Source organism: Sorghum bicolor, chromosome 6 (assembly GCF_000003195.3).
Source record: "Sorghum bicolor cultivar BTx623 chromosome 6, Sorghum_bicolor_NCBIv3, whole genome shotgun sequence".
NCBI lineage: Eukaryota > Viridiplantae > Streptophyta > Magnoliopsida > Poales > Poaceae > Sorghum > Sorghum bicolor.
This window is the reverse complement of record NC_012875.2, coordinates 50,636,006-50,658,798: the sequence shown is the minus strand read 5'-3', so window position 1 is coordinate 50,658,798 and position 22,793 is coordinate 50,636,006. Positions and strand designations below refer to the sequence as shown.

General features: G+C 45.2%; 4 protein-coding genes across 5 annotated transcripts; all 4 read left to right on the top strand.

The window, feature by feature from the left end:
* Nucleotides 971-2,215, top strand: LOC8064472 (eukaryotic translation initiation factor 5B). Its single transcript, XM_021462438.1, has one exon. The coding sequence runs from the start codon at nucleotides 1,298-1,300 to the stop codon at nucleotides 1,718-1,720; it is 423 nt and encodes a 140-aa protein (XP_021318113.1). The 5' UTR covers nucleotides 971-1,297; the 3' UTR covers nucleotides 1,721-2,215.
* LOC8064471 (protein BREAST CANCER SUSCEPTIBILITY 1 homolog) lies at nucleotides 6,684-10,699 on the top strand. The gene is made up of 14 exons (XM_002448117.2): nucleotides 6,684-7,123; nucleotides 7,452-7,505; nucleotides 7,597-7,667; nucleotides 7,747-7,854; nucleotides 7,955-8,253; nucleotides 8,367-8,472; nucleotides 8,552-8,613; nucleotides 8,710-8,810; nucleotides 8,898-9,084; nucleotides 9,196-9,284; nucleotides 9,368-9,494; nucleotides 9,590-9,755; nucleotides 9,986-10,104; nucleotides 10,201-10,699. The coding sequence occupies exons 1-14, from the start codon at nucleotides 7,044-7,046 to the stop codon at nucleotides 10,501-10,503; spliced, it is 1,872 nt and encodes a 623-aa protein (XP_002448162.1). The 5' UTR covers nucleotides 6,684-7,043; the 3' UTR covers nucleotides 10,504-10,699.
* Nucleotides 10,826-15,591, top strand: LOC8064470 (actin-related protein 2/3 complex subunit 2B). Of its 2 annotated transcripts, none has more exons than XM_021463234.1 (9): nucleotides 10,826-11,282; nucleotides 11,510-11,576; nucleotides 11,701-11,926; nucleotides 12,044-12,192; nucleotides 12,370-12,450; nucleotides 12,531-12,648; nucleotides 12,791-12,882; nucleotides 13,641-13,758; nucleotides 14,971-15,591. In XM_021463234.1, the coding sequence occupies exons 1-9, from the start codon at nucleotides 11,224-11,226 to the stop codon at nucleotides 15,222-15,224; spliced, it is 1,164 nt and encodes a 387-aa protein (XP_021318909.1). In that variant the 5' UTR covers nucleotides 10,826-11,223; the 3' UTR covers nucleotides 15,225-15,591. The 2 variants fall into 2 exon arrangements, with proteins under 2 accessions (XP_021318909.1, XP_021318908.1); XM_021463233.1 differs by having other exon boundaries at nucleotides 12,522-12,648.
* On the top strand, nucleotides 16,280-21,677 carry LOC8064469 (protein ECERIFERUM 1). The gene is made up of 10 exons (XM_002448115.2): nucleotides 16,280-16,420; nucleotides 17,532-17,755; nucleotides 17,896-18,128; nucleotides 18,889-19,108; nucleotides 19,255-19,636; nucleotides 19,709-19,816; nucleotides 20,027-20,227; nucleotides 20,332-20,430; nucleotides 20,794-20,964; nucleotides 21,187-21,677. The coding sequence occupies exons 1-10, from the start codon at nucleotides 16,361-16,363 to the stop codon at nucleotides 21,346-21,348; spliced, it is 1,860 nt and encodes a 619-aa protein (XP_002448160.1). The 5' UTR covers nucleotides 16,280-16,360; the 3' UTR covers nucleotides 21,349-21,677.

Genomic DNA, 22,793 nt, shown 5'->3' with positions numbered 1-22,793 from the left:
GCGGGCGCAGGACGAGGCGAGGTCGCGGACGGAGCAGCAGTCCCAACTCAGCCTCCCGCCACCCACCCGGTCCCATACTCCCATCCTACCCGGACGCGCTAGCGCTGAGCCTCGGCTACTGCTGCTCTCCCCGGGCACACCCCTCCGCGCCCATCGCCGCCGTGCTGCTGCGCCGCCTCATCGTCATCGCCCCGTCGTTCCGGTCCGTCATCTACCCCGCGCTATCGCCCGCCACGCAGTACACGCTCCGCGCTGTGCTCCTCTCGGCCGCCTGCGCGCCTGCGCTCTATAGGTCCATCTAAAACAAGCTCCCCGATGCCGTCGCCGGACTAGCCTCCTTCGTCCTACCCGCGAACGCGTGACCCGACCTGCTAAGACTCCTCTACAAATCCATCTATTCCCGGTCCTCTCACCGCCGGGACTGCAGGAGTCGGCCCTCAAAATCCTGGCCCGGCTGCCCTCCCACGGGCCCACCTCGCAGTCAGCTCTGCCAACCTTCCCGGATTCCTCCTCCCCGCACCACGGGTGCCCCACGGGCGTGAGAGAAGGTAGCGACCGGCGGCGCCGAGGCCGGCCAAGGCCATCTCCATGGGTGAACGGTTCCAGGCGCCACGACGGAGATCTGCAAGAGGCGGAAGGAAATGGATATTGTAGGAACTGTCCTCTAAAAAAACATGTACACCAACCAAAACTACCTGCGTACCACTGACGGGTGGCCCCCGGACGGGGCCCAGCGTCGTGGCCCGCGCATACACTCCCGACGGAGTTTCCCGAGCGCGCTAACCTTCCCGCCTGACCAAATACCCATACTATCCTGCGGTGTTCCCGAAAAACTACGAGCCTACCCTTCCGTAGGCATCCTTCCCGCTTAGAACGCGGTGGCAGTCTCGTGATTAGGGCGTAATCCATGGGTTCTCCTGACCACCACATGATATAAATAGTAGGCCTCCCCCCACCTCATACCCTCCTTCCCTATCCCTCCGAACCAGATTTTTTTTTCCTGCTTCTTCTTCCATCCTCCCCTCCCTCTCGTTCTCTTCCGCCGTTCCCTCCTCCCCTGCTCTTCTGCTTTTGCCCTGTGAAATTACGGTCCTGCCCCTAGTGGGTCCCACCATCTCTGTTCTTACTTTGTACCCTGTCTCTTTTTCTTTCCCCCTTCCCCTGCTCCGCAGACCAGCAGCATACCACAGGAGCAAAAAAAAAAAAAAAAAAAAAAACTTTGTGCGTCTCCTCCGTCTTTCCTTTGGACGGCTCAGCTCCGCGCTGACGTGGCTAGAGGCGAAGCATAGCCGTCGATATGTCGCTCAGCGAGAAGCTTGAGGCGGCGCGTGTCGCTCTTGGCAAGCGCAAGGAGCGTGAGCGCGAGCTGCAGGCCGCCCAGGCGCAGCAGGCCCAGCCGCTCCCGGTGCCGGCTAAAGCCGAGCCGTGGAAGCCGGCTCCGGTACCGGCTCGCGCGGCAGCACCGGCCGCCGCCGGCGGCGGCAGCGGCAACAAGCTCCTGGCCGGCCACCTGGCCCACGAGTTCCTCGCCCACGGCACGCTCCTGGGGCGGCGGATCGAGCCGAGCCGCGGGGCCCCTGGCACGGCTCCGGCGCGGGCCGAGCCGGACCCGAAAAGGAGGTACGCGGAGGTGTCGTGGCTGCTAATGGCGAGCGGGGCCCACGTCCCCGGCGTCGTTAACCCGACGCAGCTCGGCCGCTGGCTGCAGATAAAGGACTGACGGCCACGTCGGCGGGGGCGTGGCAGGTGGCGCGCCGCCGATCGACGACCGACGGGCCGACCTGCGTGCGCGGCGCGACAGGGCGGCTGGCTGCTGTTCCGTTCCAATCCGTCCTGCGGAACAGAACAGAACCGGACCCGATTCTCCTGCCTGCCTGCCTGCCTGTGCCTTCCTGCTGGGAAAAAAACGGGACATCGCCCATCGGCCAAGTGGCTTCGCCAATTTCCGCCTCGACTCGATCACTCGGTGGTGCTCTCCTACTCTCCCTTCCATTCAGGTTGTCTAGAATCTAGATCTAGCGAGATCGTGGTGTACTAGCTTTGTTTTTCTTTGGCGCATCGTAGTTGTTGTGACATTACATTACATAGTACTTGTTATACTGCTCTGCTGCCTGCCGTGTGCGTGTATGTGTATCGTCGTCGTCCTTGTATCCGTCCATGTCTGTTTCTTGCATGCAATTGTGTGTGTGTGTGCGCGCGCGCGCGCGTCTCGGAATCTCGGATATGTACTCCAGAAATGCTGCCGCCGCTGGACGAAGCTCATGTCGTGTGATCCAGTGCGGCCGCAGTGCAAGTGCAACGCAACAGCAAGGCCGTCGCACGTTGTTCGTCACTGCCCGGCCGGCCGGGGTCGCTCTCTCCGCTCCACCACGACGGACGGCACGAAGACGCAGCTGATCCTGGAGCCATGAAATTGAAACCATGGGCCGGCATCGGCACAGCCGAAAGTTGGTCGATCATGCATCTCGCGTCTCATGTATAATCGGCACGGCGAATTTGCTGCGGTAGTATACTGGTATATTGGTATTCCTATATATATATATATATATATATATATATGTATATGTGGCAGTGCGAGGACCGACGAATGTGTGGCACGCGTGTTGTCGCGTCGGTCGGTAGGGGGTGGCAAACGCTTTGGCGTGGTGTAGCGGAGTGGGTGGTGTGGGGGTCTGGGGCTGGTCGTGGGTTACCCCTTCGGCCCTTCTGGTGCTCGGTTGCTTACCAGCTTGATGAAAGGTGAAACACTATTGTTTATTAGATGCATGCCTTTTGCGTGCAGGGGAGGGGGAGAGGGCGAAGAATAGCTTGCCAGGTCTCTCCATTGCCACAAGGCATGCAGAGGTAATGTTCATGGCTGATGGTGTTCTTGGTTAACCTTTTTCGATATGGTCAGCCAGACTTCTTCATTTGGTAGAACATACTACCCCCGTCCCAATAAGAAAAAATCGCTCGTCTAGGTTGCAGAGAATGCACGCATTCGAGATTTTTTTTTCTTCTTTCAAAGAGAGATTCGTAGAGTGAGAGCGTTGCTGATGTGTGGGTATATAGAAAGTAGCTTGATCTTTCATCAACGACCCTGAGAGTCATCCTTGGTTCTCCAGCAATCTTTCCAATTTAAATTCTTGGTTGTTTATTTATTGTGGGGCAATAAGATGGGTAGGTCAGTTCCCAACTTCTTCCCAAGAGGAAGCTTAGTTGGACGTTGTTTGTTGCCATGGTTGGTTTGATTGCTGGTATACATATAAATATAAATATATAAAATATAATGATGCCTCCGAGCGATTTGATTCCTGTACCCGCCTGGTCCATTTCAGGCTGTCATAAACTCATAATGGGTGGGGCCTGTGCTGATCCACTCGATCTCTTCATTCATCGTCGCATTAGTGTTTGGTCAATGGCTCGTGGAAGGACAATATACTGTGTGGTATATCGACAAAGTCTGATTAGTGTATTTTTTGCCTCAGGATACAGTTTTTGATATCCACATTTTGGAGTACGATTCGTTAGATTGACTTTGTCGTCTAAGAGCGTTCGCAGCACCCTCGTTAATTTCTCTTGTATTAAAAAAATCGTGATTTATTTTGCTACAGGGCTATTGTACATGTCATTTTGGTTAGGCATTAAACTATATAGGCTATTGTATTGTATCCTTTCGTTCCCAGCAGCTCCCAGCTCATACCAACAGACTGGCTACTTGGTTAGCAACGCATTCCAAAAATACACCGGCCACCCTTCGAAGTGTGTAAATGCAGAGACTCCTCTTGACCTACCCTGCTCATATTAGAGTTTGGCTTTGTTTAGTTGGTGAAAAAAATAGATCTGGCAACTGTAGCACTTTTGTATATATTTAATAATTATTGTCCAATTATAGACTAACTAAGCTCAAAAAATCTGTCTCATAAATTACAAACAAATTGTACAGTTAATTTTTTTATCTATTAATACTCTATGCATGTGCCACAAGATTCGATGTGATGGGGAATATTTAAAAATGTTTTTAAATTTTGGGGTGAACTAAACAAGGCCTTACTAATTTTGTGCACTCTTGCGCTGACGCAGCGTGACCCTATCCCCCATCCTCTTCTTTTTTCGAATTAAAAGGAACTCTATTAAAACAAAAGTTAATTGCCTTGCATCTCCATTTACAACTAAGAAAGATTCGCTATAGTAAATCTAGAGCACCATAATGGCATTCCTAGATTATAATATATGAAATCCATATTCGATTAGTTCCAATATGTCGGAACTTAGCGACGCCAATAACCATTGTCGGAACATCACCCTCGAATCGCTCATGCAACGATAGGCCCTAGACCTTGAACACAACGCATGGTCTAACACCTCGAGAACTTCTCAAGGTGCATCCAACACATTAAGTTTTAATCTAACATTACCACCTCTCATATGCTAAAACTATATGTTTGGATAACTTTTTGTCCTAGTGATGAATTCAACAAAGCAGTAACACAGAGATGCAAACGAGAAGGAACAGAAACATACTCGATATGCATCAACCATGTGAAAAACAAGATAGACGTGAAGAACATCAGGCTAAATACTTGATAGTCATTCACACTAGAATTCTCTACAAGAAACAAAATTCGATGAGAAAAAAATGAAATGCCGTCATCTGGTAGCCCATGGGACACAATTTTTTTTTTCCAATCTTGTGACTAGACCAAACGATGAAGTGTACCTGTCCATCCTTAGTATCAGTGAGGTTGCTCCATAGAGGGATGGGCGGAACATGAAGAGCCTAGGGCGGTGGACATGGGAGGAGGGTAGTGATGCCATCTAATGAAACATCCAACCTTAAATGTTCTTATTGAATGGTGTGGAACTAGTTGCTTGAAATTTTGTTCAATTAATCTCTGTCCAAATGATTGAGAGAATTGTGAGAGATTTTATCTTCTACAAGTCAAACCTACCTTAAATCACTTCAGTTTGGGGATTAACTAAGCAAGCCATATGGGGGGTAATTGGTTTCCATTATTTTTAAGCCCCTCCCAATCCTCGTGGTTCACCATAAAACAAGAAACCAGGATGCCAAGGCCATGTCGGCGCCCACGGGTACAATATCTGGTTTTCACCTTTTTTTAATATTATTTAAAATTTCTTGTTTTAGCATGCACGCCGGACAAGCTATGTATTATCTTTTTCTTTATTTAATACATGGAATCCAACCTCTTTAGATTGTCGCTTACCCCCTCCTAGTCTCCCCTATTTATCTCGCTCCACACACTTTGCTTGCCCCCTCACCCCACCGCTAAGGTACCTCTTTCCTTTCGCTTTTCACCTATGCATCATTAGCTATCGCAGAGGAGCACCACTCGACAACGCTCCTCGTTGAGCACAAGAATCAAGGTTGGGCACTACCCATACTTCACAGGAGTCCATGCTAGCGCCAACAGGTACAAACCCTAATCATAGGTTTACCTAAATTTGAACATTGTTTTTAGATATGCAAAATTTTTGAGTTTTTTCATGGACTTGAAGTTTTTTCCTACTTGATGCGATGCCTTTGTCAAATCGAGAAGCTAGTTGGGCATGGTAGAGTCATAGACATCATGAATCTAGAGGTTAGCATAGTAGTAGAAGGGAGTGACATATCTGGTGGTAAGACACCACTAGAGAGGACAACGACGACGACACAGAGTGAGGGGAGTGAGGATTGAGGAATATGCTATAGAAATAGATCTTGGAGGTGATCAATAAGGAGACGATGGTTGAGGAAGTTTGATGGTATAGCCGCCGACATGAGGAGGACCGCTTTGGGAAGTGACGTGGTGGTAGTGTGAGTAAAGTCAAAAAGAAGACGAGAGGGGGTCGTGGCTACATCATAATGGATATATCTGAGATCCGTGCAGTCCTTTGTTGATCTGATGGATAGGAAAGGTGTTCTAGCGTTTGCAAACTCAACTGCTGAATAGTTGTGCATCTTTTTTTTTGACTTTCTACAAAGTGATTTTGCATTCATGAAGGAAAGGTTTAGAGTGTGTTTGAGACTGTGGTGTGATGGCTATCCTATATCTTGCGTGTAGAAAATAATTATCAAATTGTAAGATGTTTTTGGAATTTTTGTTAAATTTCTCGTGGTGGACCAACTGTGAATCCAGAATATTTTTATTATATATAGGGCCTGATTGGTTTACTTCCTAAAATTGTCGTTCGCGACTGCGCTGAACCAAGTGTGCTTGAATAAAGTCTTAGCGAATTTGCATCAAAAAAAAATTTCACCAAGCCAAGGATTTAGCAAGCCGTGGTTTTGGCTAGTATTTAGTTGGATACCAAAACTTGCCAACTTCTCACATTTGACTTATCAATCAAATATTTGTTAACTTTTTTTTTCTCAACTTTTAGCTGCCAAATCTTTGGTCGCAAACCAATTAGGTCCATAATCCAAAAAAAAAAACAGTCGAGCCCCCTAATCCGAAAGGAAAACAGTCGAGCCCTGAGTTTGAAGTTTCAACAGGCCGGCCCACGAGGCCCGCAACAGCTGATCACTTCTCTCTCCCCCCGTCCGCAGCCCAGCCCGCACCCCTCCTCGTCCTAGGTCTTTCTTACCGAGCCGCCAGGAGAGCGCGGGGCGCGATGTGCCGCCGCCGCCCGCGCGCGGGGCGCTCGAAACAAAACAGCCCGCCCGGCCAAAAAAAAGGGGCAAGAAAACTCGTCCCCGCCGCTCGAAAATCTCCCGCCTCCCGCGGATGGGATAGCGTCCGGTTTCACAGACCGCCCACGCGCTCGCGCCCAAACATTTTCGTTCAGCCGGCTGCCTGCCCGCCACCGCTTCACTTCCCTCTCGTTCCGAATTCCCGATTGGCCGCCCTCTCCCCGCGTATTTGACTGGCGCTAGAGAGCCGGCGCCCAGCTCAAGCTTCCAAGTTCCAAGTCCCTCGGCAGTCAGCACCGCATCTGTCTCGCGCTCCGGCTCTCTGTGACTCTGTCCCCTCACGGCCGTAGCCCTTTCCAAGGGATATCGGAGGGAGAGGAGGGGGAGGCGGGAGCAGTAGGAAGGGGCGTTCGTGTCGTGGGTGGAGAAGATGGAGAACCTGAGGAGGCTCCTGAATCCGCTGGTGCTCAACCTGCAGAAGATGGAGCTGGAGCTCACCTGCCCCGTCTGGTGGGTCAATCTCCTTGTGTCCTTTGCTTTTGCCTTTCGGTAGAACTCTATCAAGATATTAAAATGACATTTTTTTTATGGTCCAAGATCTCAGCGCGCCTAAGCTTAGCATGGTCGCAACAGCGGGGACGAACTTAGCTTAGATCCAGGCAAACTGGCGAGCATCGATCCTTTTATAGTAGCACGGCTAAGCTTAGCATGGCCGGAGCAGCGGGGGCGAACTTAGCTAGAGCTAGATCCAGGCAAACTGTGAGAGAGCAGCATGAGAACGAATCGATTCGTATACTGAACTGCTCTGTCATCTGACGGCGAAAACTTTGTTTGTCAGCCTGAAGTTGCTCACCTCGCCGACAACGCTGCCGTGCTACCACACATCCTGCAGGTAGTTTCTTCAGGCACCTCAACCGACGAACGCTCGTCACCCTCCACTGATCTTGCCCTGTGGAAGTAACACGTTTGTTCCTTTCTTTCAGCAAGTGTGCCCTTACACCGACTTCAAAAGGTTACAGCTGCGCCATTTGCAAATCTGGCTATTGTTCTCAAGGTACATCACGGCTTACTGAATTGTTTCAGAATTCTGATTGATGCCTTGATTCGTTATCTGAGCCCAGCCTTGTTGGCAGATTTAAGGCCAGCTTCTCATCTCGAGTCGATAGTGAGCATTCACAGGAGCCTCAGCTCTACCGTATGCACCATGATTGAACAGCAGGATGCTCAAGTTAACATTCCTGGTACATCCATTTCTTGCATAATATAAACTCCAAGCACTGTCAATAAGTAGTAGTCTGTCAAAGTCTTGATTGAGTGGCAAAAATAATTCTTTTTGTTCAGTTGCAAAGACAGCATCTCATGGAACACCAGAGTCAGGAAACAGAAGTGGGGTGATGGAGAAATATGACCAGATGAAATCTTACAACCCTGTTGCTTCAAAGCTAGTATATGATCAGTCAACTGGACCTGCATTTGGGAACATGGAGGGTGTTCAAGCAAAAGATCCTGCAGTAGAGAACAATGCTGGTGCTGCAGCTGTTGCACCAACGGCTATAGTACAAAAGGGTCATTCTGGGTCACAATCTTCTGACGGCCCTGGGGATTTGGATTGTGACAGCAATGACCTTGAAGGAGAACTGGTAAAATTCTATATCCCCCTTTCCGCCCTTTATTTTTTTTTCAACAGTTGTTTAGAAAAAAAATACTTCTGTAGGACTGTAGAGCCACTCTTAAATGTGTGCTATTCTGTCAGATAACAAGCAGATCACTTCTTCAAACTGCATTGAAAAGAGAGACAAATGTAATGGATGACCATACCAGAGAATTGAAGAGGCAAAAATCAAATGACCAGGTTCAAAGTAAGTCCTTTCCTGCCTGAACTCCTTTCAGAACATTTGGAAATGCAAGATGCTAATGTGATCTTGAACACAAATACAGGACAAACAACCATGGCCAGTGCTTGGAAATGTGAGTTCTGTCATTCTTCCCAAGTCACTGAGGTTGGTCTTGCAAAACTTGTTTACTATTATCTAGGATATGACCTGCCGCTTGTTTCTTGTATACTCAAAGAATCTAATGTAAATTGTAATTTATAGTGTACTGGACCTTTGTCACATTATCTGAATGGGGAGCCAATAGAAGCTGATCAAGCTTGGAAATCAAGTGTTCATCATGTCCATGAGAAATGTGTTGAATGGTATGCTACTGGCAACTTTCATGATACTGTTTCTGAATGAACATATACTTCATTTCACTGATTGGTACACGTACTCCTATTATACAGGGCTCCTCAAGCATTCTTTACTGGTGACATTGCAAATAACTTGGAGCCTGAGTTGGCCCGTGCTTCTAAGATCAAATGCAGTGTTTGTGGCTTGAAAGGTGCAGCACTTGGCTGCCTTGTGAAGAGCTGCCGCAATAGTTTTCATGTCCCATGTGCCTACAACATCAAAGGCTGCAAATGGGATCAAGTAAGTCTTGTTCCTTAAATCTGGGTTGTCCATTGTAAGTGAAATTGTGTGCCCTTTTTTGTGGGAAAATATTTGTTGGTTATCTCATTGAACAAATGTGATTTGCTCCAGGAGAACTTCGTTATGCTGTGTTCTACACATTCTTCAAAAAAGTTGCCTTGTGAAAGATCAAAGTCAAAAAAGAAGGCCAAGTTACAGCAGTATGCCATTGTGCCTGTTATACATAACTGCATTTTGCTACACCTGATTGTGTCTTCTTATGACCCCTCATTGAATTTTGCAGACCATCTTCTGACACTGATGGTCTGAATTCACCCTCTCCAATGCAAAGGGATGAACTTTGGACTGCCTCACCTTTTCTGACTAGTGGATGGGTGATATGTGGATCTGCCCTCATTGGCCATGAGAAGGTAATTGCTTTTTTGATATGATCTTCATAACTAAAAAGTACTTTATAGCTTATTCAAATATGTAATGTGCCCTGAAATATTCATAAACTTCACAGGAAATCTTGGATCAATTTGAGTGTCACACTGGCATCACTGTAACTAACACTTGGAGTTCGGATGTGACTCATGTGATTGCTAATACGGATGAACGTGGGGCATGTGCTAGGACACTCAAGGTTCTCATGGCAATTTTAGCTGGGAAGTGGGTTCTCAATGTGAACTGTAAGTCCATTTTCTCTGAAGATCAATAAAAAACAGTCAGGGCTAACCAAATTATGTATGTTGTGGTATGTCTTTGTCAATTGTGATTTTGTAGCCATCACAACTTAGGGAGGATAGTTCAATCAAGTGCTGTATCTAGTATATTGCTTGCATCTGCTAGGTTGCTTTTGCTTAGACTGCCCTGTTCTGCAAGGAAGTTATTCTAATGCAAATTCACATTTGATATTTAGGGCTGAAAGACTGTATTGAGGCTAGGAAACCAATCCCAGAAGAGCCCTATGAGATAAGCTGTGATGTTCATGGCTCTGTTAATGGGCCTCGCTCAGGAAGGCTTCGAGCAATGCAGCAGGTTTGCAAATGAATTCTGGGAATGAATAAGGCAAATCATTACTTCAATGTAACAATCTTTTTGGTATACTGACTGCACACATTTTTGCTTCTGTAGGCACCAAACCTGTTTGCTGGGTTGACCTTCTATTTCAGTGGCCATTTCATGCCGGGATACAAGGCCAACCTTGAAGATTTGATTGCCGCAGGAGGGGGTTCCATTTTGGAGAAGACTCAGCTCTCTTGTGCATCCTTGATTCTTTACAGCATGGAGCCACCACAAGGAAACAGTCCCAACACCCTTGAGACCATCAATAAGAGAATAGCTGAGGCTCAAGAACTGGCAGCCACGGTTGGCTGCAAAGCCATTCCTCATACATGGCTTCTGGATTCTATTGCATCCTGCAATTTGAGCGTGTGATGCTGTACTGCCTAGGTTCAAACTCAAACATAGGAATGTGATATCTGTTCTGCTTTTTTTTCTTTTCAAAAAGGAGATTAGGATGTGATTGACATGTTGTCTTGATCCAAAATATCTTTAAATGTTGTAGCATGAAAGCGCAATTCAATTGGAATAAACTTGTGTACCTCAGTCAGCGTTACTGTCGGTGATGTCATTCACATGTTTCACCTACTGACAGGTGCAGTTGGTCTGATTTTTTTTTTAATTTCTAATAAACAGAAAAAGGTTGGACCTGTTTGGTTAGGCTTACTCCAACATCTTGAATTGGTGTGGAAAAAAAATTTACCAGGTTGGTGTCATCTGCACTGTCTGTTCCAGATCCAACACTCAACACCATTCGGGACTTTCCATATTTGCCTGTGGAGTTATTCGGAAAAGCCCTGAAATGATTGTGGAGTGCATTGGAAACAAAGCAAACGGGATGGCTGAGCTCAGGAGGTTGCTTCAGAAGTAGTTCACCAGCAGCAGCAGCAGCAGCCAGGAGAGGTCCCCCTCACGTCTCACCAGTCAGGCAGCCACCGCCCACCGGCGTCCTCTCCCTGGTGTCCCGAGAATTTGTTTTTTTCATCCACCAGACCATGATCCTGATAGCAAAGCAACACTTGTACCTCTCTTCTCTCCTTTCCCCTTCTATTTGATCCCTGGTCCTGGTCCTGGGTGTCGAACTGTGCCAACGCCATGGCGTTCTTCAGCAGTGGATCCCGGGTTCTGGTCGAAATCCTGACGAGGATGCAGAGGTGAGTTTGCAGGTTGTTGCCCTTCTGTAGTTTGCTTATAAATAAAAACATGGAGTCTGTAATCCGTATGCGCGATGGTAAACGGAGTAGCTCTCTCCGGGCATGATGATTCTGCACTCTGTTCGCTCCCAAGTGGTGTAGTAAAAACTGACACTGTAATATTTGAATGTGGGGCGAGCAAAATTTTGAAACCCCTGGACCGAAATTCAATTGTGTGTTTGTTGCAGCGCCGAAAGACCAATGCCTGTTGACCACACCTTCTTCGAGTTTGGATCGATTCGATATCATGTGGAGGTATGTAATACCATTTCCAAGCACCTTGTGTGCTGCAGCAGCTCCTGCTTGGCGAGCAAACAGACGAAGAATGATCATCATGTGTATAATACATCCGCGGAAACCATGCATATATATGTTGCAGGCTTCAGTGTCGGATCCTGAGAACGTGTTCCTGTCGATATCGACGCCGTCGCTCTCCCACGAGGCGGCTGCACCCTCGTCGTCGTCGGCGGCGAGCCGCCTGCCTGAACTGACCCTGCAGGAGACGAGGAAGACGTATGGCAGGTTCGCGGAGATCGTGGAGCCGCCGAGGGAAGGATACGCCCTGACGCTCAAGCTCAACTTCTCCGGCCTCGCCCGGCCGAAAGGTACCCTACGAAGAACCCATCAACGCTAGCTGCAATTGAAATTTGAAACACATTTGAGCCCAACGATGACAGCCGGTTGATCGCGCTCTGAATATATATACATACATACATATATAGATCGCGTGAAGGCCATTAACCAGGTGTCGCTGCTGCAATCCGTGGTGCTGAGCTCGCAGCTGAAGGAGATGCTGGGGAGCCTCGGCTCGTCGCCGGGCACCATGAGGCTCGTGTACAACCAGAGGGAGCCCTTCTTCGTCAGCAGGACGGTGCGTTTATTCAATTCTCGTGCGCACAACAAACTAACTGAAACTAGTAAACTACTACGTATATATCTTCAGTCTGTCAGAGAAATATAACCAAGGGAACGCACAAGCCTGAACTGACCACCAACGTATATATGCAATGCAGCTCGATCGCTAACAATGCGTACGTTCTGCATGCAGGCTGATGAGACGATAAACGCCATCTTCCCCATGCGCTTCAGGGACGACACGGACCTGGCCATCGCCACCTCCTTCTTCCAGGTCCCCACCTCCTTCTCGTATGCACATGCATGGCGGGCGGCCGGGCGGCGGATGAACTTTTGTCATTGCAGGAGCTACAGGACGTCGGGAACTCGTTCGCGTGGGCGCCCAAGTGCAGCTGGTCGCCGATCCCGCCGCCGGAGCTGCGCGGGGAGAAGGTGCACCACCTCACCACCAACGGCGGCTTCGTCTCCTTCGGTACGTGCTAGCTGCTCCTGTCGAATCGTACACGCGACGGGGTCCACGGGGCCGGCCGTGTCGCTCCAGTTAACAGCGGGGGCTTCTAGTAGGTGGGCCGGGCTTCATGACTAACAACCTGTCTCATGGGCCACCTGGGCAGGCGTCCTGTCGCGCCACGTGAGGGGGAAGCGGGCCGCCAAGACCGCGTGGATCCTGCTCAACTTCCAGTCCTACGTCAAGTACCACATCAAGGTTCTTCCTCTGCTAGTGGAGGCGCTGTGTGTTTTTTTTTGCCCTTTTTTCTCGAAAGATTTTCATAACCATGTCACTGTTAGTTTGATTTTAAAAATCTAGACTCAAGGTTTGGTATTATTGCTACTGACGCTAAGCTACACTGCTTTGGCGCTAGTGGTAATGACGCCAAACCCACAAACTACGTGCACTCTTGACATCATTGGCAGTGGCGCCAAGTTTGACGTCATGGTAGATGCCACCAAACAATGTTAACTTAGTCCAAAGTAACGTTACTATTACGCCAAGCCCTGAATCCAGATTCCAAAATTAAAGATGTAATTATGAGAATTTTTAAAAAAAGCCTAAAAAAAAGACGGCGGCGGCGGCAGTGCCAGCGCCCAGCGGTCACCGCTCACCCACCCATCCGTCCTCGTCGTCCGTTTCCGTTTCAATTACAGAGAGGCACAAAGGCCTTGTTTAGTTTCAAAATTTTTTGCAAAATAAGCATTGTAGCAATTTCGTTTGTATTTGACAAATATTGTTCAATCATGGAGTAACTAGGCTCAAAAGATTCGTCTCGTCAATTCCGACTAAACTGTACAATTAGTTTTTATTTTTATCTATATTTAATACTCCATACATACGTCTAAAGATTCGATGTGACGGGGAATCTGAAAAATTTTACAAAATTTTTGGCAACTAAACAAGGCCAAAGAAACACCGTGGCTGACGACGGCGCCGGCGGTTACGCTGATGATGTGATGCATATATTGCAGTGCACCCGGAGCCACGTCCAGAGCCGGATGCGGGAGCGGCTGGAGACGCTGACGGAGGCCGTCCAGAACGCGAGGCTACGCGGGACGAATAGCCACGACAAGAAGCGGGCGTCACAAGGTACGTCTCGCCGCCAGCTCCCTCGCAGCCACGGCCCATGCCGCCATGCGTGCATCTTGCAGTTTGCTCCCCAGAGTGTACGTTTTTCTCAAAGGTCTTGTTTGGTTGGTACCGGTAAAATTTAACTTCTATCCCATCAAATATTTAGACATATGTATAAAGTACTAAATATATATTATTTATACAAAATTTAAAATATAGCTAGAGAGTAATTTATAAGACAAATCTTTAAGCCTAATTAATCCATGATTGGACACTAATTGTCAAATAAGACGAAAATACTATAAAATTTTAACATTTTCAACCAAACACCCCCCTAAATCAGGAAGACCTAGTGAATATAATATTAATATTTATATGTCCAAACTAGATCTATTACAAAAATATATCTCATGATCAATTTAATAATATTTATTTTGTATCATGAATATTAATATATTTGTTTATATAATTTTGGTTAAACCTCAAATTATTTGATATCGAATATCACGTGATCAGTCATATGTATAGCGTGTTATACAGTTGTAGTACGACAAAGAAGCCGACGCGATCGATAGCGATAAAAACCCATCCGCCACCGTACCCAGGTGGAAATGCCATTTAGTCTCAAGTTAATCATGCATGAAAAAGGGAAGCATAACTGCTGCAGCTTTGCACCATATGTATAAACAGTGAAACATATTTGGCGATGCAACCTACTGTCCTCTGGATCTCCTTAGTCAGTAGGGAGATGGATAGCAGAGGACAACCAACCTCTTTTTTTCTTCTCTCTAATAACGTGCACATGCTAACCACATCATCAAGACATCTATGATCTGTTCGTTTGGCTCCATGGCAGCACTACTGTTGGTGCTGAACTTCACTGTTTTTCTGTAAAAAAAAAAAAAATCAACGAACAATACTTTCAGCTGACTCTTCAGACAAGCGAATAATTGCAGCAGTCTGAGCGGCTGGCTTTAAGACCGTGATAGCAATCAGATCAAATGTAACGACGACATGCCACACGGCATCACAAATGCATCCATATTGCTCAACAATATTTGACGTTTGTCTAAGCTGATGATATGCGATATGTCCGTCTTCAACATGCCCAATCTTTTAATAATTCCTGAGGAAAGAAAATATATATCATCTCATCAGAATCTGTCGTACGTATACTACGAGAAACGAACGAAGTGGCTAATGACCCAACCACAATTAATCCTGATGCAGTTGTGAAGAAGAGGAGCAGCAAGAGACGGCTCGTTAGCCTGGCGAAAGCGAGCAAGAAGCTGCACAAGGGTTTCAGGGCCGTCCTGGACAAGATCATGAAGCGGCTGCGGCAGAGGATCAGGGTGAAAGGCCTGGACCGGCTCCGGCGGCAGTTCCGGTGCCGGTGCTTCGCGGTGCCTAGGCTCCCGGCCGCGCCACCTCGCGCTCACAGTCGCAGCAGGAAGGCGCACAGATACCACAAGCTGGCCGAGTAATCTATCAAACCTTGGTCGTCGTCGATGTCGACTCTATTAATTGGGAGCATCTAGCTAGCATCTGCGCTCCGCTAATATACCAAGCATCAGAGCGCACCAAAGAGTTTAGCTCTTTTCCTCACATTGGCTCAAAAGTTTTAGTCCCTCTCTTCTTCACGTGACACCACCTAATGCTAAGCTTAGAGCCGACAAGTTTTAAGTATCCATGTTTGAGTGTTGTTACATTTGCACTAATTTCTAGTTGTACCTTTAGAATGTGACCGGTACAAATGTATTCTCTATGTATACTACTTTTGTGGCTATATGGTACAAGGCTACAAGCTCTAAAGTAGCATAAAATCATTCGGGAAACTGAGTGCTACACTTATACTATATATAGTTTCAGTCGAAAGTCCTTTTTTAGGTCACTCAAGGTTAGCTAACACGTGGACAGGTCTAACAAATATTCTGTTACATCCTATTTGAATTTCAGTTTGTGGATATTAACACTTTTTTGTACATTTTCTGTGATATATATCCTCCGCAAGAACAATTCTTGAAAAGACTGGATTATTATATGGGACTAGCTAAAATTCAGGTCTTGATGGTTATTACATATATTTTATAATAAAATTGAAGCTTTGGTTCATTGCAATTTATGTAGGCATAATCTGCAAATTTTGGTTCTGAGAATAACCCGTTAGACAAAACTACAAAACCAATAAATTCCGATTCGTATTAACATAAAGACAATTAACAATTTATATATATTTTCTATAGACAGACAAGGACAAAAAATTTAATATATTATGATACAAAGAGAAATAACAAAAGTAAAAATTTACTTATACTAGTTGTACAAGAGTTGTTGCCTGAAATTATCTTAAAATTTGGGCACCTAAAATATAGGAGAAGTGTTATTATATTATAATACTGAGAGCAGCACAACATTTTCACAAGATGACTGACAAAAAGGAAGAATCTAAGAGAGGCTTTTGAAAACATATACTTTTGGAGGTGTTTTTTGCTAAATCCTACTGTCCCTCCCTGCACCCTGCATATAAAATGCGAGGGGAGCTTGAAGCGCTTACCAAAATAGCATAGCTAGCTGAGGTAACTGCTTATCCCAGGAAGAAAGCAAGGTCTCCTTCATCACCATGGCAACACGCCCGGGACCTTTGACAGAATGGCCATGGCAATGGATGGGGAACTTCAAGGTATGCAAAACTATCGACTTACACATATCTGTGTTGTCTTAATTACCTTTACTGTTTCTCTCAAATACTTGACTGTTTTAGGTTTCAGATTTTGACAGAGGGAGATAGTGTTTCTGTTCTTTAGCTAATGACGTGGCCACAAGGATCAACAAGCACAGCTAATAGAGTAGTTAAAGCAGAAAATAAATAAACTGGTTGATGATTAGATTCTGCATCAAATTAGTACAGTACAGCTAGAAATGATGTGGTCATGGTGGTGTGTGTGTGTGGGGGGGGGGGGGGGGGGCGTTTGCATTGGTAGTGTACCAGTGTTGCAGTAGACAATAATCGCAGTGAATCACCAGAGAACCATTCTGTTCATCCAACAAATATACTTGCATTCATTCTGTTATAGTGGTTATAGATTCATAAGATGCATATTCCGTATCTTATTGATTTTATTGGAATGGTTTTGTCATGATTCTAGGTTATTGGTTTAGTTGTGACATGACTTTGGTATCAAGCCAATAATGGGTGCACAGAAAAATTAAATCATCTGCCAATATCAGGCCCATTTATCTTTCAAAAAAAAAATGTTCTGTAGGATTTTTGTTTCTAAAAAAGAGATTTAAGCGCTTATGTACTTACCTTCTGCTAAAAGTAGTCAGCTCACATCGGCCAGATCCTCATGAAGTCACGAAATTTTATTGTGTCAAGCCTAAATCACCGGTAGTACTTCCGCCGTTCTTTCTTACATGTCATATTAGGTTTGTCTTAAGTCAAACAATACTATTTTTGACCATTCAATTCAACGGATCTTATTGATTCACAACATATAAACTACATAGTGAAAATATTTCTCATAATGAATCTAAAAACATAGATCTTATGTCATGAATTTTTATAATTTTTTTTGAAACAAATAGTAAAATTACAAACATTTAATTTCGAACAAAGCTTTAACGATATGTAAATAAAAACAGAGGTAGTAGTTGTACATATAAATGACTGCATGAGAAAATGAATGCAGACGGATGAACTGACGTGCTGCTAAGGACCAAAAGATCTGAACACATTTACAAGCATTCATTATCCTATTGTAACTGATTCAGAGTTTGTGTTGAATGGACAGTACCTGGTCCTGGTACCTGCGGTGCTGCACACTGCCCACAGGGTCGCAACCAAGGGGTGGGGAGACCTTGACCCAGCATATGCCACCATGTTACCAGCCCTTCTGCTGAGGATGATCCACAACCAAATCTGGATCAGCTTGTCTCGCTATCAGACCGCTCGCAGAAAGAACGTGATTGTGGACCGTAGTATTGAGTTCGAGCAGGTGGACCGGGAGAGGTCCTGGTAAGTGTCACAGGCAACCGTTTGTTACTGCACATAGACCCACATATCAGATATTGTTGCATTGGCTAACTCTAACTTTAACTCGGCAGCTTGCACATCTGCACTGCAATATAATACAGTCCTTACCATTCTGTATACAGGGATGACCAGATCATCTTCAATGGGCTCGAGTTCTATCTGGCCTATGCAATGATCCCGAATGTCAGGCTCCTTCCGATCTGGAGAACTGATGGGGCCATCGTCACTGTGCTGCTTCACATGGGGCCTGTTGAGTTCCTCTACTACTGGTTCCATAGAGCCTTGCACCACCATTTCCTCTACTCTCGCTACCACTCACACCACCATGCCTCCATCGTCACAGAACCCATAACCTGTAAGTAACATCAACAGTTTATCTGAGTTGCCAAAATGAATCCATCATTATTATAATCCTCCATGTCTTGTTGGACCAACACGTAGTTGTTCCAGCCATAATCTGTTTGGACCAACGGAACACCACTGACTTGCCAGACGCGTGGAGTAAAACTCATTCTACTTCAATAAAGATATATGCAGTTCTGGTGCGTATTAGATAAAAAAAAAATCCTCCAAGCCAAGTTCAATAGGTAAAAAAATAGTGATCCTGCATGATAACTTCGGGTGGCACTACTCATGGAGTCCACGATATTTTAAATAAGAATAAGAACAAAGAAGAGTGTCTCGTAAAGGAATAAAGAATGGGCATAGTAGCCAGGAATGCAGTATTGACATTTTTATTGCAATTGCATTTTTTTGACTTATCCACAACAGCAGTCCAGCTGATGGGAGAATAACTTGGTGCTGGAAACATAATAATTTGAAGAATAAATGTGCCCAAGAAAAAAGACTACAAAACTCCAACGGCAGTCCTCTGAAACCTTAAAAGACAGTTATGACCAGAGTAGTAATTTCTTGTCCTTCAGCACCCAATCTATTTCAAAATTTTCTACAAAATACCATACACTAATATTGCTGCAATAAATCACTAAATGTTCATTGTGTCCAGACACTTTAGTGTTTTGTGTTATAGAAAGCGTGGCAATGCAGTATTTAATATTTTGCACTCAATTCACAATTGTCTTTTGTTCTAACACAATTTACTGTGCGACTGACAGCTGTCATCCATCCATTTGCTGAACATGTGGTATATTTCATGTTGTTTTCAATCCCGACATTAACACCCATTTTTATGGGCTGTGGTTCTGTTCTGGGCATTGTCTTGTACATTGCGTACATTGACTTCATGAATAATATGGGGCACTGCAATTTTGAACTGGTACCAAAGTGGATCTTCAAAGCCTTCCCTCCTCTGAAGTATCTCATGTACACCCCATCGTAAGTATAACATTTTAACATGAAAATAAAAATCTTGTCAACCAGTACCAGGTGATGAGATTTGGGATCCCTTGAATTCCCATGTGAACAGGATTTTTTGGGGGAGGGGGGCAATGATACCTCTCAACCATTGTTTTGTCCTACAGGTTTCACTCTCTACATCACACCCAGTTCCGCACAAACTACTCACTGTTCATGCCATTCTACGACTACATGTACAACACCATGGACAAGTCAAGCGATGAGCTGTATGAGAAATCACTGAAAGTCACAGATGAAACACCAGATCTGGTTCACCTGACACATATGACCACCTTGCAATCGACTTATCATCTAAGGATTGGGATTGCCTCCATTGCTTCCAAACCATCCAACAAGCCAGTATGGTATAGCTGGATGATATGGCCTGTGGCTTTTCTATCAATGGTATTAGCATGGGTTTATGGATCGTCTGCATTTGTCATTGAGAGACTCCAAATGAAGAAGTTCAAGATGCAGACATGGGCAATACCAAGATACAACTTCCAAGTACTTGACTTTTTTTGGGGTGCTTTATGATCTAACACCTTAGTATCTTACTGACAATTTCCTTTCTTGCAGTATGGCATGACTTTGGAAAGAGAATCCATTAATAGCTTGATCGAAAAGGCAATATTAGATGCTGATGAAAGGGGGGTCAAGGTGCTCAGTCTAGGACTACTAAATCAGGTGATAATCGTACTTGCCTTACACATTTATAGGTCATGTAATGTAATAATAAGGAAAATGCAAAAAAGCATATAAGACAAAAACAAGTAGGCACACATTTCCTGTTTGTTTGATTCAAATAGAATTTTAAGCCAGAGTATTGCACAAATTGGTGCACACTACACACTAGTTTCTCCTAAGAAGAGCCTAACACTATATTTGGTTTTCTAGGCAAAGACACTTAATAGAAGCGGCGAACTATTTATACAAAAATATCCAAAACTAAGAGTGCGACTTGTTGATGGAAGTGGCCTAGCAACTGCAGTGGTGCTCAAGAGCATCCCTTTTGGTACGAAGAAAGTGTTTCTTTCAAGAATTACTTCCAAGGTAGCCCAGGGAACAGCTATCGCCTTATGTGAGATAGGTATCCAGGTACATCTGTCATTCTGCCACTCTATTTGTCTAATATGTTATTCTAACTGTAATATGGTATTCTCAAAATCTTCAAAACATTTCACCAACATATTTCTGCTCAGGTAATCATGAATCAAAAGAAGGAACATGACATGCTCAAGTCACGACTTCCAGAGGGTAGAACTGTCTACCTAAAATTCTCCAATAAAGACATACCTAAGGTAAGAGGTGTATAACAAAGGGATGAAAAAAAAAACTCAGGAAATGCCTTAGCCCGTGGAGTGAGTACATCATAAGGGGGCCTCACTAGCAAAGGCATGAGTGCATGACAGGATAGTGCATACTGTACTTAGTGTACTATAGTCCTACTTACACAAAATCTGGCTGTTAACACATTCTGCTGTTTCACATCTATGGACTAAACCTTTTGCGCTTTAGTGATAGCAAGTTTTGGAAATACCATCTACTACCAGATGACAAGAAAACTAGTAGGAAAAATATTTATAACTAGGACATATAATATAACTGAAGGAACAACCCTCCAGCAAGCAGAATATACTGTTGACTGAAGTTCCATTGTACAGATCTGGATAGGAGATAACATAGATGATAAACAGCAACAGAGGGCACCAAAAGGAACAACGTTCATTCCTACATCACAGTTTCCACTTAAGAAGATCCGCAGGGATTGCACTTACTTGAGTACTCCGGCAATGAAGATCCCAGAGACAATGGAAAATGTTCACACCTGTGAGGTAATAATAGTGGCTTCTGTTACCTGTTCGTGTAAATTCTTGTAAGCTTTGAAAAATGGGATCACATAACTACATAGGGAATTTCTAATTTTTCAAAGCCTAGAAGGTTGGGATTATGCAACTACATCAGTATGCATTGCTGGAATCTACATCAGTATGCATGACTCAAATAGATAATGCAATCTACATCAGTATGCATGACACAACTGGTTGTATTCACAGAATTGGCTGCCCAGAAGGGTCATGAGTGCCTGGCGTATTGCTGGAATACTGCATGCTCTGGAAGGTTGGGATATGCATGAGAGCGGCGACGATATGATGGACATCGATAAGACTTGGTCGGCAGCTATTAAGCACGGATTTGCTCCTCTGACAAAATATTGATTCTTCTGAATCATAGCAGACACCAGTAGACGATGCAGGTTATGCAACTACTATGCAAAGCAAGTTTTTCGGTATGAAGAAGAAGAAGAAGAAGCATCACAAGTGCTTATTATTGGTTTGCTAGCCTTGTCAAACAGTCCTTCATTGTAATCTCCTAAAGGGAAGGATTAAAATAAGGGGCTGAACTCCAAACTCTATCAAGAGCTAAGTACTCTGGCTTGTAGAATGCGATATATGTAATATCAACGGTTATGCAGTATTGAGGTGCAGTAGTAAAATGTCAATAATGTACCGATGGTCTTCAAATGCAAGCAATTTATCATACATCATACACCATTACTAATGTACCTGTACGGGCTGCTAAAGCTTGGAATGTTACTTCATGCCTACTTCCTTCCACAACCATTTCATGTTATACTCCAGCGACACGCTAAGGTGTATCCAATGTGCTCCACGCAGCACACACAAATTTCTTAACGGTAGAAATAAGATGTCGGTCTCTATTCATCATGCATCCCCAACTCGAACAATCAATTCGTTTTCAGCAACCAGCAGAATGGGGAGCTTACCTGGGCAATAATGTCGGAAGCAGGCAATGACTGCGCGGAGAGCCCCCCACGCACCAAGTCGCCTCAGCCTCAACCTCAACTCCAGGTAGTCAGCTGCTGGTGATTCGCCGATTTCTGCTCTACGACGGCCGAAACAGAGGGGAGAGTGGCGGCGAGCAGAATCGAAGAGGCGGCGGTGGCTGGTCGGCCGTTGGGTGGCAGACGTGGCACTGTGGAAGGCGTGGTGGTGGGGTCGGGCGTCCGGGCGCGTGAACCGGCCGGCGGCATCGAGCTCGAGCCGATCGGAGCGGCAACCCGCGACCGGTTGTGGGGTCGGGCGTCGGGGCTTTGGAGGTGTGCGATTCAGGGCCTTTTACATATTTACCATCGTAACTATAGCCTTCACCTGATTCTCACTTTTAAAATACATCATACATATTTACCATCTTTTAATGACAACTCTTACATTTAGACCATATTTGCACATCTGTCAGCCCAAGCTGACTGATATAGTGGTGCTAACTCAGCATGGGCAGGCAAAATGACGACACTGCCCCTAGCCTCATTTTCTTTCAAAAAATCATGGTAAAAAAATCATGGTACCTTAACGTTCGAAAAATCATGGTCAAAGACTCACTTGAAATCAAGGGTATTCAGTTGAATACCTATTATTTTTTGCTAATAAAAAGAATCTATAGTGTACTATGCATGCATGTGTTTGTTTTATTTTTTAATAAAAAAAAAGAGGTCAGGGCAGCATCGTCCTTTCTCCTACCCGTGCTGACTCAGCGCCACCGTGTCAGTAGACCTAGGCTGCCACATTACAAATATGGTTCAAATGAAAGAATTGTTGTTTAAAGATGATAAATATGTATGACATATTATAAAAATAAAAAT

Excerpts from the sequence above, each read along its gene's own strand:
- LOC8064472 (XM_021462438.1), top strand. The coding sequence starts at position 1,298 with ATGTCGCTCAGCGAGAAGCTTGAGGCGGCGCGTGTCGCTCTTGGCAAG.
- LOC8064471 (XM_002448117.2), top strand. The coding sequence starts at position 7,044 with ATGGAGAACCTGAGGAGGCTCCTGAATCCGCTGGTGCTCAACCTGCAG. Across the intron at positions 9,495-9,589 it reads CCCTCATTGGCCATGAGAAG|GAAATCTTGGATCAATTTGA; the intron begins GTAATTGCTTTT and ends TAAACTTCACAG. Across the intron at positions 9,756-9,985 it reads GTGGGTTCTCAATGTGAACT|GGCTGAAAGACTGTATTGAG; the intron begins GTAAGTCCATTT and ends TTTGATATTTAG.
- LOC8064470 (XM_021463233.1), top strand. The coding sequence starts at position 11,224 with ATGGCGTTCTTCAGCAGTGGATCCCGGGTTCTGGTCGAAATCCTGACG. Across the intron at positions 12,649-12,790 it reads CGGCGGCTTCGTCTCCTTCG|GCGTCCTGTCGCGCCACGTG; the intron begins GTACGTGCTAGC and ends CCACCTGGGCAG. Across the intron at positions 12,883-13,640 it reads ACGTCAAGTACCACATCAAG|TGCACCCGGAGCCACGTCCA; the intron begins GTTCTTCCTCTG and ends CATATATTGCAG.
- LOC8064469 (XM_002448115.2), top strand. The coding sequence starts at position 16,361 with ATGGCAACACGCCCGGGACCTTTGACAGAATGGCCATGGCAATGGATG. Across the intron at positions 18,129-18,888 it reads CGTCACAGAACCCATAACCT|CTGTCATCCATCCATTTGCT; the intron begins GTAAGTAACATC and ends TGCGACTGACAG. Across the intron at positions 19,109-19,254 it reads TATCTCATGTACACCCCATC|GTTTCACTCTCTACATCACA; the intron begins GTAAGTATAACA and ends TTTGTCCTACAG.